This window comes from Phaseolus vulgaris, chromosome 1 (assembly GCF_051622355.1).
Source record: "Phaseolus vulgaris cultivar YP4 chromosome 1, ASM5162235v1, whole genome shotgun sequence".
In the NCBI taxonomy this organism is placed as follows: domain Eukaryota; kingdom Viridiplantae; phylum Streptophyta; class Magnoliopsida; order Fabales; family Fabaceae; genus Phaseolus; species Phaseolus vulgaris.
The window spans coordinates 47,424,860-47,439,457 of NC_143498.1; the positions used below are offsets into that span (position 1 = coordinate 47,424,860).

The following is a 14,598-nucleotide window of genomic DNA, read 5'->3' on the forward strand; positions in this document are numbered from 1 at the left end:
TTATTTATTTTATATTTTTATTTAGGTAGGCATAATGAGCTAAAGTTTGTCATAGCATGTGCCAGAGTAAAAGTCCCTGCCTTATGCATGAGATCCAGATTATTTTACACCTAGTTTAATTAGAAGATTTGCACATTTCGTACAAACTAAGGCATTCTGTATAATTTATTAACCTCGGTTAGCAATTTGGCAATTAGAAATATAATATGTATGCATCATTGTATTTCTTATGTTTTATAACTTAATATCATTATATTTAATAATTAATATAATTTGAATATAGAGTTATGGAAACTCATTTGAGGTAGTGGGAAGCTTCCACAAATTGTTAGAAAGAGTTTGCAGGACTGCACTAAATATAAATAATTCTTATTATTATCATTCAATTGTAATAAATCAATTATATTATATTATATTATTTATATTTACAGTATTTACATAGAAGTTTTAACTGTGAGTTTGAATATTATGTAATGAGATATATATACAATCGTATTTGTAAATATAACACTCATTCAGAAAGATGTAATTTAAGATTAACTCAAATATATTAAATATATATAAATATTAATTTCATTTTAAATATTTAATTATGTACATATTTATTGATCTGTCTTCATTGAAGGATAATAAAAGGTATGGAAGAAGTGAAAATCATTTTTTGGTGTGATTATTGTAATTGATCATATTATGACTAACGATTTTGTATAGTAGAACATATTATTAACTTTTATTAAAATTTATAACTGTTAATGTAACATATCATTAAGGTTTTATTTAAAAATTTGTGTTTGGAAATTGTATTTATCATAGAAGATATTTGACTAAATATTTATTTTATTTCATGTCATTTATTTCTATAGTTAATAACTTATTTATTTATTTAAAATGTGATAAGAAAAAGTTCCATGATAAATAAAAAAAAAATAGAACATTATAATATTAAATAAGTTTATAAGACCAAATTAATATTTTTTTTTGAAGAAAAAGCATGTGCCAAAGTCTAAAATGTACTAATATTAAACTTGAAAAACAATTGACTAGAATTATCAGGTTCGTTTGAATTAAAAAAATAAATCCAAATAACCAAACTAATTATAACTAATAAGATTTGGTTTGAAGTAAAGGAAACAATTAATTAAATCAATTTGAAATAATTTAATTAATTTGATTTAAATTATAAAATTTATTGCATCAATCTAATGATAGTGATAAGTTAGTTTGCTCTAAACATGATTAATTGCATTTTAATTTGTTCAAATTACTTCTTAATGCATCATGGCCTACTTGCTCTCCAATGGTACCTCTGGCTAATAATGTTTCATATTTTATTGAGGGAAAATAACTCCTGATGGAGTTTTTCATATTTGTGTTTCTGTATTATATCTTCTATATAATAACTCCATGCTGTTATTAACTGAAAAAAAAGTTAAAATATATCAATTGACAGCTTTTTTCTTACTAAAATCGAACAAAATAACTCTATATTGATTAAAAAAATGTGAGGTTTAAAGTTGAGCTATTAATTGATCCTAACTATTTATATTTAGTTACGAATAATTAAATACATAATTTGTTTATGCTGACTTATATTATAGATTTGAGTAACATATAACATGTCTCTAATTTAGATCTAGTTTGAATTATGATTTAAGGATATTTGAAAAGAAAACTAATAAGCACTTACGGAAAAAAAATAAAAAAAAATAATTAGTGCCAATTATCTCATTAATTTTTTGAATTATTATCTTTAATTTATACATAAGCTAATTTTAGCTTATAAAAAAGTTATTTTATTTTTTTATTTTCTAAATTTTCATAAAGAAATTCAATAAAGTATCTGTGTGAACTTCCGCAACTATAATCTAATTGTTTTTAGTCCTTGTAAAATGTCAAGCTCCATCGTGTACACGGAAAGAACCAAATAGCTGTTTTGAAAAAACATGTATATAATTTTAATTTGTGATAAAAAAAATGAATAGGTTGAAATTTTCATGATTTTAATGTGGGAATTGTGATGAAAAGAAAATGATTAATGTGAATATTATATATATAACATGAGATTGAGATGAAGAGAAGAAGAAACATGAATTTGTTGAGAGACGGTGTGGAGGAGTCTTTTGCCTGTTGGCACTGAAACATCTCATTTAATGCAAAATGCTCATTTGTTCAGTCCTTTTCTCTTCACATGGGACATTGTACGGACTATACATACAACAATCACTTCCTTTCCCTTTTTTTTTTTCTCCACCCTCTTTTTCTTATCCTTTTTTTCATTCATACTTCCACATCCAAATTTGAATTTTCTCTATTGTTTCATGGAAATTTGACCTAATAGGTTATAACATGCATTTTCATTACAAAATTTATAGTGATTAGTGGATGAGGTGTAGAGATAGGGATAATATTAAAAAACGAGATTTATAACGTGAAGATGTAATTTTTTATGATTGAAAGAAAAAATAAAGAAAAATATGCGTGATGGGAAAGAATGATGTTTGTGTAAAAAGTGTGATGACAACTGGAGGTGGATTGACTTTGCAATGATTCATAACTATTTCCCAATCATTCTCCGCCGGTGTTCTCCAAATTTGTTTATCACAATTTTCTAAGCATTCCAAATTTCGAAAATTCTTTGAAGTTTCGTGTGTTGGAAGGAAAAACCATGACACTGTAGCTTAAACTAAATCAATAGAACAAAAGGTACGTACGGATGAGAGAAAAAGTGGAACATCATATAGTTTTGCTTAGTTTGATTTGTTCACGCGTAAAACGAAACCGTTGCATGTGATACCACCACCACCATTCACCATCAAACCAAAACTCAGTGCCAATCAATTGTCACTGTCAATATTCTATCCTCTTTTTCTTTCCCTCATCATATATATTATCATTCACTAATATTATTTACAAAACCTATTTCAAATTTCTAATTAATGCACAGCGTCACTAATTATAATCATCATCATCATCATCTTTTTTTCCTAAAAAAGGAATATCCCATCACTCATTTTCCTTCTCCTATGATTATGTTTGAGGAGATGCGCACATCTTTATCTTACGTAAAACTTTGTAATTTGCCAACTATATCATTTTAACACTTTTTTTCCTTTTGCAAATTGTGATTGATATTCTAATCGTTGTATCTTACTGTGAAAAAACCTTCAAATGGTGCGTGTATATTGTAGTATAAAACTTTTTTTCTCTTAACATACAATACTTTTCTCTTTATTTTTTATATCTCTTTCTTAAAATTTCTTGTGTAAATTTAATGAGTAACATTATCCTATATATGTAATATACCTGCAATTGGTTTCTTCATATTCTGTTTCTGATTGACCATGTAAGAGTGATGAGAGCCATATATACTGGACAGCTAGTACATCGTTGTAACATGAATAATGCACTTATGCATTAAATGAGCTTTACCATTTTCATGTTAACTCATTTTCTATAATATGCAACAAATTCATGTATACCTACTCCTCTGATCAAAAGTAAATGTTTGTATATTTTCCTTTCTGTAATATTTGTGCAATAAAGTTATAACACAAACAATGTCATATGTTCAAGCTACATTGGGAAAAAAAAGAGAGTATTGGCAATAGGTAAAGCCATCCATTATAATTAGATGTCTAACCTATCCAAAATGTATAAAAAAGGGGAAAAGAAAAGTATGAATAGATCTGTTGTGTAACAGCTTAACATATATAGACAGAGTGTGAATCAGGAAGTGACATTGAATCGTTTCTTCTCTATAATCTTCTGAAGTTCTTGAGGGCTGCAAGGAACCACAAGTGTACCCTTTTGTTCAAAACCATACTCTTCACTAGCTTGCTCCAGCAGCTTCAAGAAAGCAGGATCAGTCAAATAATCTAACCCAACAACGAACCTTTTTGTTTCTTCACCTCGCATTGCAACAACCGCAAAATGTCCTTCCTTAACATCTTCTGGCACCCTTGTTGCATTTTCGTTTTCCTCATCAACGTCACTCACATAACAAACCCTTCTCGTACGTGCTCCATTGGGTGCCAAGAATGGAAGACTCTTTATCACCTTAGAGATCAAAGACTTGAGCATCTTCTTCTTTCCAAGCTCCATCACTCTATGTCTTACTCTTGAATGTTCTTGCTTGATGAATTGACAACGACGGTAGTACTGTGAGCTAGATTCAGTTAGTGTTGAAAAAAACTAGCTTTTGGATCTTTCAGTGGCAGTGTCCATTGTATATATATATATATATATGTGTGTGGTGTGTGGATTTGATAAAGCATAATGTAATGGGAATATTAGCATAGGAAAGACAGAGGAAGTTTCTCGGGTTGCATGTGGAGCCATGTCTATTTTTCCGCGTGCTGCAGCTAGGTACATATGATTTAATGCAAGTTTGACGCGTCGGTTTGTTCTCTAATTTTATACGCGGGACTTTCTTGTAGCCCAAAAACTAAGTAGACAATTTTTTAGGACTAATGTGCTGTTTGTATGACTGTACTGTACCATAATTGAGAAGGATATTGTTGCAGCATAGTACTTTATCCTTTTAGGACTAATTTGCTGTCTTTATAACTACAAATGTATATATTTTAATATGTAACTACTAACAAACGTACTCAACGAAGGTGTGAAACCAAATTTGCTTTAGTTGGATGGAATGAAAGTAATGTGTCAAGTTCCAAAGTCATGGATTACATTGCTGAGGGAACATCCGAGGCCACAAAACAAATCAAGGTTTTCTTGACGGTGTTTCTACGTCCTCTAGATGTCGGCGATGAGATTTTTCAACGTATGTGTTCATACATTAATACCACCATTTCCTTTCTTTTCTGTTCTCTCTCTCTCTCTGCCCATAATTCTGTCAGTAATATTACTTAAACACTTTTCTATGTAAAGCATGTCAACTTCAACAAAAATAATAAGAGTATAGTAAAACATTAGTGCAACTATACTTAAAAATAATTGCTACAATTTTCTTAATTGTACCAATCATGTAGAATGAGATTGTTTGATTCAAATTCAATTCTTAACATATTTGGATTTGTTTTGAAAGGAACGCATTGGGAATATTTCTTCATTTAATTGTTTTGGGGTTGAAAAGGCAAGTTGAATGAAGATGGATTGGAATTAGGACTACATGGACTGGAATTGTTAAACTAAAATTAGAGGCATGATACTATCAATAAATTTATACAACCAGTTCATATCCAATATTTTTATTTTTATTTTTTTATATTTATACTAGTTTATTTTTTAATTATCACATTATTCTTAAAAATAATTAAACCTGATTTGCTTTGTTTTATATTCACAGTTTCAATTAGCATGCATCACTTAAGTAATGGCTACATGTCTTTGTATTTGAAGAGCTAAATTTTTGTGTGTGAATGGATTAGAGTAGCATAGTGCTCCCATTTTATTGATTTTTTTTACTGATTAAAAAAAAACTTTTAAGATAAGTTATGAGGTGATTGTTTGAGTGTGAACAAATTATTGTCAATAAATTACTTAAGTTTCAACTATTAAATAAAATAATATAAAAGTTTTAAAAAGCTACATAATTTTTTTATTTTTTTAAAAAATAGTAAATAAGTAGCATTTTCCTTCCCCAAAAAAGTAGCATTTTCCAATATATAATGCTTAGGTATTATTACAGATAACCAATATTAAGATATTAAATAATTAAAAAAGTGTTATTCTAAAGTGATTTTGACTTTTAAAAGAAATTGTGACTTAAATAACTAGTGTACTAGACTATGGTTTGAGCTTTATTTTTAGGGCAGTGAATTCAAGCAGTTAATTACCAATATTATTTATCACTATGAAAATCATGTGGTCATGCTGATAATTTGTTAATACGAGTGGTATGTTAATATATGTTAATTCACTCAATCTTAATTACTTAATTAGCGGTGATCATCATTGGTTAGGTACACCTTCTGTTAATCTCATCTCTCATAAATTGTTTTACCATCAAACTTTGTAGTATATTTGGTTGGAGGGAGATAAGAAAATAAAAAAGATTGCTTTTATTTGACATATTTAATAGAAAAAAATAGGAAAGATGAAATTAAAAATAGGTGAATTTTCAAGAATATTTTTTTCACTTTACTTTTTTTTTCATCTATGTTATCTTTATATATTTAATCAAACACATTCAATTTTCACTTTATTTCTCATGTATTTCTTTCCATCCATTTTATTTTCATCAACTTTAATTTTACCCTTTCTAACCGTTACCAAACAACTTCTTCGAATGAAATTCACATTATTGTGGATTTTCTTCAATCACATCAAACTTCTAATTATCTATAATAGTTTTACTCATGTATATACTAGTATAACGTAGGTACAATTTTTTTATAAATAAAGAATAATTAAATAAAATAGTCTATTTAGGTGTCATAACCTATATATAAAATCAGATTTGAAATAAATATTAATAAGTTGGTCTTGGACAGTTAAACAAGAAAACAAATATATAAGTAGAAATAAATTTTCTTTAAAAAAAATCAGATTAACCAATTCTCCAATTTAACAAAACAAAGAATCAGAAAATTCAAACTAAAACCAAATAAAACACATTAATGTCACTTTATATTCGAAGTTATTAGTTTCACTAGAAGTAAGGATTTTATGGTAGTATATAGTGATGAATTTTTTTTTTAAGAATAATTTAAGTTTTCAGCACAATCCAAACCAGAATACATTGTATCTATGTTGTGATTAAAAAAATGAACTTATTTTTGTTGTGTAAGAAAACTAACTAACTTGGACTTTTTTTTATGCCATGCGCTTATTTGATCTCTTTGACTGATAGAGACATGCAAACTCTTTTGGATCAAGTAAGATCTTGGGTTTGGGTTTCAACTACTTTGGTGTGTATGCCTCTTTGACCATGCATTTTATTCTAATCGCACATTTTTTTCTACATTCTACACAAATATATTTTTAATGTATTATGTATACATGGGTTGAACCACATATATATTCAACCATATGGGGACATATGCCTCCACTCAATCTCTATTTTTTAATATACTATTCTACTTTTAATTAAATTAGCATCCCAGTCTCATTACTATTAATATTTTTTTAATGTTCTTTTTAACAAAGAAGAAAAACGAGAAATAGGAGACAAATAAAATGAAAATTAATTTTTTATTAAAGAAAAATAAGTACGAAATACGATGAAATATTGTTCCATTAAAAATAAATAGAATGAATGCAGATTTTTTTGGTGGAGAAAAATAATATAATATTTTTAAATATTATTTTATTTTATTTTTTATTAATATTAAATTTATTATTATTTATCTTTCATTAATTTCAATATTTATATTCATATTTATTATTATTTTTATTCATTTTTATTAATTTCAATATTAACATAGAAATGAAAACGTGAAACACATGCATATAAACGTTTAAAAAAAGGAAGGTGAGAGATTTAAAAAATATATACTATAAAAAAATGTCATTAGAAAATATATTGATAACATGATAATTGTCTTAGCTTTATCTTTAAGGTCTAAGTTTTGGATAGATCTCGTGTCTTAAAGAATAAAAAATATTTAATTATAAAATTAAATTAATTTTTAAGTTATAACAAGTTAAAGTGTAAATTAAAATTATAAAAGTGTATCAATTTCTTTCGTACCAAGCAATATTGTTTCTCTTCATTCTTTTTATTCTCTTTTCCACAGTTTCATTTGTACCATATTACAATTAAGTGTAAGTAACAGGTGAAGTAAAATAAGGAGAACAACAAGGTCCTACGAGTGAAGCGTGAGACGAAGTAAATATTATCCTAAACCCTAAATTTTTAAGAAAAAGTATTAAAGATGCATCTGTTGGGCATAAAATACACAAAGTTTAGAATGGGAAGAATGATATGCATATATGATTGGCATTTACCAAGGATTAAAACATTCTTAAAGTTATTATTTTTTTTATTAATAAAAAAGCATCTAATTTAATTATTATGAACAATAAAAATAATCAAATCTATGACTGAAATTATATATATATATATATATATGTGTGTGTGTGTGTGTGTGAGAGAGAGAGAGAACAAGCCGAAATAAATGACCATTCAATGATGTACATATGTTATTAGCTACTCATTTGTTTAAGAACAGCATATTCAGCATAACAACATATTTCAAAATTTAAGAAGAAAATAGTGGACAAAAAAAATTAAGATCCTGAAGTGTTTAATGTAAGAATAAATTTATGTATAAGGAATAAGAATTATATTCATGCGTGATTTATTTAAATATATAAATTAAGTTCTATGTTTATTTTATTATTTGTTATGTATAGTAATGAATTTGAAGGGGTGTTGTTAAAAACACTAATTTTTACCGATGGTCAAAATCCGTACTTAATACATTGTAATTATTATTAATAATATTATTGTAGTTATTATTAATTTTATTTATATTATTAATATTATTATCATTATTATTGTAATTACTATTAGTATTATTATTTTGTTACAATTGGGATATTTGTGTTTAATTCAGGATATTACAATTGTATATATAAATTACGAGATATGATACTTGTCGCAATCAGGATCACGACGACGAGACGGCAAACCAAATCAAAATAAATTTTATTGATGAAAAACAAAGAATGAAGTTAACACCATAGTTTATAGCGAAAAATTACATAAAAATCATAAAGATGGTTTGCAAAAATATGTTTAAAATTAAAGAAAATATTTTTAAAAATTTGTATTAAGGGCCTAACAAGGATAAAACCTTGTTCCTACGTATATTTTAATTTAAAATGAAAATTCAGAATTTACATATGAAGGTTAAACAATTTGGAAATGATTGTGTTAGTGTGAGTTGTGCTTTTTGAAAAAAGTGAAACCGGGACAAATGAACCTTGTTCCTATATGTTCATAACAGAAGATTAGGGATCACTTAGTTCTAGAAGTTAAATCTGTTTGTTTAAAAAATATATTTTTCAAATTATATATTTTTTAGGGAATAAAAGTTGGTAGGTGTGTAAAATAAAAGGGGTGAAAGATAGCAAAAGTTTTGGCCCGCCGAATGGACCCAGGCTTTAAAACGCAGTGCAGTGCAGATATAAGAAGCATAGTGTAAATAGTGAAAGTGTTGGAGTGAAAATATTAACATGGGGTTCCAAAAAGAAAAAGGCCCAATGTGAATGTGAAGGAACAAAACTAACAATAATCATGGGCCCCATTTTTTTTATCTCAATCTGAATTGTAAATTGTATGCAGGCTTCTTCTTCCTGCACCCCTACATTTTTCTTCCTGCACCCCCACAATTTTATAAATCCCGAAATTGGCCTTAATATTTTATTTGAAAAAGGACACCGTGATTACCGGAAATAGAAATCTGGGAGTGTGCTACGGATTCAGCAATCCGGAAATGAATATTTTTTTTTCTAGATGAGGGGGTGTTCTGAAAGCAATTTTTGAATAAATTATTGATTTTCGGATTGCTGAATCCGGAAGTCTAATTCTATTACGGATTTATGAATCCAGAATGACTTTTTTATAAGTTACGGATTTTTGAATCTGGAATGCATATTTCTGTTACGGATTGGTGGATCCAGAATGTTTTTTTAATGATGTATTTTTTGAATTACGGATTGGTGGATCTGAAATTTTATTGGAAGTGCCAATCCGAAATTTTTTCGGATTTTATCGGAAGTGCCAATCCGAAATTTTTCCGGATTCCATAATCCATAATGCAAAAAATAAATACAGTTCAAGTGCAATTTAAGGTTTTTAAAGAATCATAGGGATAATTTGGTCTTTGCATAACATTGTGGGGGTGCAGGAAGAAAAATGTAGGGGTGCAGGAAGAAACTGCCTTGTATGCAAACATTAAATAAATCCGTGGGCTTCCCTTGCATGCAAATTCCAATTTAGCGGTCCCGCTTGTACCACATATAAAATGTAACGAGCAAGAAAGTGAACCCCACCAACGGATTGGCACGTGAATGCATGGTTAAAACCTCAAGATCAAAGTGAAAAGAGACACGAGTCTGTGGGCCCCATGTACACAAAACTGGTACGGTTAACGCAAGCAGCGAAGAGATGTTGGGTGGATGGTTCCGGAGACGCTAGCGTTGGAGATGTGGAGCTGGTAGTGAGCTGCGGTGATGGAAGAGAAGGTATGGAGATGATGGTGGAAGATGGAGATGCTGCAGCTATGTGACGCGGTGATCGACGGTGAGCTCTGGTGGCGGCGGCTGGTTGGGTACATTGAATGGGTTGGGTATTGGAGAGAGGGAGGAATGTGTGTGAAAATGAGAACCGTCAGTGTTTGATAGGTGGAAAGAGTAAGAGATGAGAGAATGAATATGAAAACTGTTGCCATGAGAGGATGGGGGAGAGATAATGAGAGAAGAGAGAAGGGGATATAAGTGGAGAGGTAAAGAGTGTTGTTGAGAAAGGGGTGTGAAAAGTGAAAGAAAGGAGTGTAAAGAGGAAAGAGCGAAATAGGCTAGGGGTGCGCGAAGTAAGAGAGGAAGATGTGAAAGTGAGGAGCGAAGCTGGGATGAGGGGGTACACTGAATAAGAGGTAGGGGTATGAGAAGGAGATGACTCTTTCTTCCTACACCTCCATAACTTCTTCTGCCACCCCATACTAAATGTAAAATACCGTTTTCTCCTTTTTTGTGCCACCTCCATACATAATTCGGAAGGTGTTTTTGGATCTGGAAGTGTTCTTGAGATTTATAAAATTTAGAACTTTTTTTTGCATTTGAAATAAGCCTATGGATTATGTAATCTGGATATATTTCGGATTAATCCAGAAGTCAATCTCATATTTAGAAAAGACTTCTAGATTATGTAATCCAGAAACTAATCACACATCTGAAAAAAAAAAAGACTTTCAGATTACATAATCCGGAAGCTAATCTTATGTATAGAAAAGACTTCCAGATTATGTAATCCGGAAGCTAATCACAAAAGACTTTCGGATTACATAATCCGGAAGCTAATTCTGGACCTAGAAAAAGACTTCCAAATTATGTAATCCAGAATATTAAAAAAAAGTATTTTTGGAATATAAAAAACATATGGGATGGCACAAGAAGGAATGGAGGTGCAGAAAGAAGCAGCCTAAGGAGAGAAGTGAAGGTGGGCTGAGCAGCGAAAGTGAGAAAAAAAAGGATGTGAGAAGAGGAGTGCAGGTGTAAAAAGTAACAGGGAATGTATTATTATTATTATTATTATGTTTTGTTTGTTTTGTTTATTCTTTTTCAACACTAAATAATCTTTTTTGAATTTTTGATGATTTTTTTTTTCAAGGAAGCGAATTTTTTTGGGTATATCTTATTTATTTATTTTATATTTTTATTCGCAACAAAATTTTAAATATCCTAATGAAATTGGATGTTGACAATATGCACTAGACAAACATATTTCCATTCCTTGACGTTCTATAAATCCAATTAGACACTCTGACTCATGTTATTGTCATATGGGGTCCATATGAATTAAAATCATCACTACAATAGGTTATTCTAGTCGATATCCTTAATTTTTAAATATATAACTTTAGATACATGTAGGCATCAACATTTTTCTGAGCATGTGTTGCAGCAGTTCAAGTATGAAGAGACTATTTCTCCACCTTCCATGCCATATGAAGGTGAAGTTTTTGCAATTATAGATGACAAGTGATTACACTTTATCAATCACTTCGTTAAAGATATGACACTAATTTCTCATGCACTTGCATACGCAACTAAAGACATGCAATAGTCCAAAATTGTGATACACCTATATATGTTTTTGGTGCAAAGGAAGATTGACCAATTATACTATCATATTTATGTGTTTCATCTTTTTAAATCAGATTTTAAAGGTGGTTTAAAAATTATTATTCTAATAAAATTCTTAAAATTTTGATCAATATAATAAACATTAATAAAAATAAATATTGACAAAAGATGTAGATATAGTAAGATTGATAGACTTTGCAAGTCCTCTTGTCTTAAATTGGATATGCAACATGTGACTCATTCATTACCTATCCCCGAAACACTCGCTCTTAGGTATCGTACTCACAGATATTTTAATTATTAGGTCACACTCAATTCATAACCATAACCTAATCAGTTTTTTCTATCTAGTATATGTTCATATGTTTTCTTCTTACAAAGTCGAATATCCCATATTAAGTTTTTTATCTTCAAGTCACTCGATCCTTTGTCTCGGTTCATCCTCCTCTCTCATATAGTGTGAGATTACCTGTAAATATACTATAAGACTCAAGTCAAGTGTAGTTATATCGGATTTTCAAGTTTAAGATTAAAAACTGATTTGAAAGCGAAAAGGCCTGAAAAGAAAAATCCATTTTCTTTGAGTACTATATAATGTGTTTGATGTGGAATGTGACCGATAGATATACTTGCCCCTCGGTCCAAGACCCTTCCCCTCAATCCTTGCTCGAAAAAGGTTTGACGGGAGAAAAAACACAATAAACCTTCCCGCCACCACTCTGACAAGTCTTCATCAAGCTTCTCTACGTATTCTTCGGTATCTCAAACTAGCTCCATGATAAGGAATCTTTCTTGCGGCTAAAAGTGAAATTCAATTCAAAGCCTCTATGATTCAAATTAGGCTGAATGTCCTGATTCTCGTCGTTTTGTCAATATGCATAGTCTATCTCGGTTCTCCTATATCTTAGAAGTCAAATAAGCAGCCAACTCATAAATTCTTCAAAACTTAATAAAGCTCTTGCTTCCACCATTTGTGAAGTTTAATGGCTCACTTATCTCATGTATGATCTTCAAATCTCCCACAGATAATCAGTCTACCATTTAAACTGCTTCAAATTAAGTCTTTTATAACACATCAAGCATGTGAAAATTGATTGTCACATTATGTGAGAGAAACTTCATCCAGGTCTTACTTGTATGTTCCAATCTTCAACAAGCTGACATCTTAACCAAAAGCTCTTCCTCCTTTTGCTTTTCATAATCTTTGTTAAAGTTGAGAATACTCCATATTTATTCCCAACTTGAGGGAGACTCTCAAAATTCAGCAGAAAATCATTTTTGTTTTGGCGTTCTTATCTTTACACAATTCACATGTTCGTGGATATTTAAAAGAACTTTTTCATGAGTTGCAGGTGGATCTGCATAAGGGTTCTTAAAAATCACTAAAATCTACATTGAAGGAAGGAGAAAATTGATTATCATTTAAGATTTGTCAAACTTGTTTAGCAAGACAACACTCTCTCCTGCAGTGTGAAAATTGATTCAGGTTCATGCATATAGGACAAAGAGCAAAGGGAGACATAGCTCTGCTCATCCTACTCTCGTGATTAAATTCTTATTAGCCATCTTCCAAAGGTGCAATCTAACTCTTTTTGTTCCTAGCCAACGCCAACAAATTCTATAAAGTTTGGTCTCTAGAGCTTCAGCTTTATCTCTCCAAACAAAGGATTAACACTTTCGGTCAATAGCATTGCACACAGAAGTGGAATAGTAGTAGTTTGCATCGTGCAGGTTGTACATATTTGGTGAGAGTAACTCTGCTAGCCATAGAAACAAGGTACTGCTTATCAAGTCTTTGGTGGATGGGAGTCCAAAGGTATTTCTCCAAATGTTAGTGGAAATGATTATCTCTAATCTGTCACTTCATATTTCTCAAAAAAGAAATCTCTATTTTATCAGTGATGATTTTGGATCCAGAACTTTCACAGAAGATCTTCGATGTTTGTTTAATAACATAAACCTGGTCTTTTGAGGCTTTCAACAAACAAAATTAAGTCACCGACAAAGCTTAAGTGAGAGAAAATATGTAAGGCCTTCTCTATTGAGTTGGATTTATTTCCAACAGCTTTTGGAAGTAACAGGATTATAATAAGGTGTGTGAATCTTTTCAAATAGAGGACAAAGATATACAGGGAAAAGGATCCCTGTCTTATCCCTGTCTAAAGCCTCTCCATTTCACAACATGTGTATGTTCACCAAGGATATGCAATACCAAACAAAATGAGCAAAAATAGTAGAGCAGCCAATGTTAAGAGGATTTCTCTTACAAAATCTCAATTTAGTCTATAGTAGCACGCCTTCTTAAGATCAATCTTCATTGTCTTTCAACACTTTTGCCCCTTCTTCACTCTCATTGAGTAAAAAACTTCATGGACTAATATTATTAGTCCTCTCCATGTGAAGAACAAAACTAACTTAGAAGGAATCAATCAACTTGTGCTTCAGGCTCCCTAAGTGTTGTGCTAAGGTGGCTATTTTGTTGGAAAAGTTTCATAGGCTTATGGAACAAAAATCTTTTAAAATTACAACATTTTCCTTCTAGAGATTGAGGATGATAGGCGTTTCATTTGGATCTTGGATGTTCTCTCGTTTCCCAAAAATTGGCTTGCCATGTCACATAGATCATCTATCACTCCCATGTTTTGGACTAAATCATAACTCTCTTCTCAAAGCACTAAGATGGCCAGAATCCAGACCAGAAAAAGATTTCGAGAGACAAAAGGGAACAAAGGAACTTGTATCAGAAAACAACAGTTGAAAATAGGAGATAGCACACCTTCATTATCTTCCGATATCCAAGCACCAACCTCGTCTCCATCATGT

At 30.2% G+C, this 14,598-nt stretch overlaps 1 protein-coding gene across 1 annotated transcript; it reads right to left on the reverse strand.

Moving 5' to 3' along the window:
- Window positions 1–3,596: 3,596 nt before the first annotated feature.
- Window positions 3,597–4,221, reverse strand: LOC137816073 (auxin-responsive protein SAUR71). The gene has a single exon (XM_068619170.2). It carries the CDS (start codon window positions 4,099–4,101, stop codon window positions 3,727–3,729), a length of 375 nt encoding a protein of 124 aa, XP_068475271.1. The 5' UTR covers window positions 4,102–4,221; the 3' UTR covers window positions 3,597–3,726.
- Between the last annotated feature and the right edge of the window lie 10,377 nt (window positions 4,222–14,598).

Bases quoted from the DNA above. Each gene is read 5' to 3' on its own strand.
- LOC137816073 (XM_068619170.2), bottom strand. From the start codon at position 4,101: ATGGAGCTTGGAAAGAAGAAGATGCTCAAGTCTTTGATCTCTAAGGTG.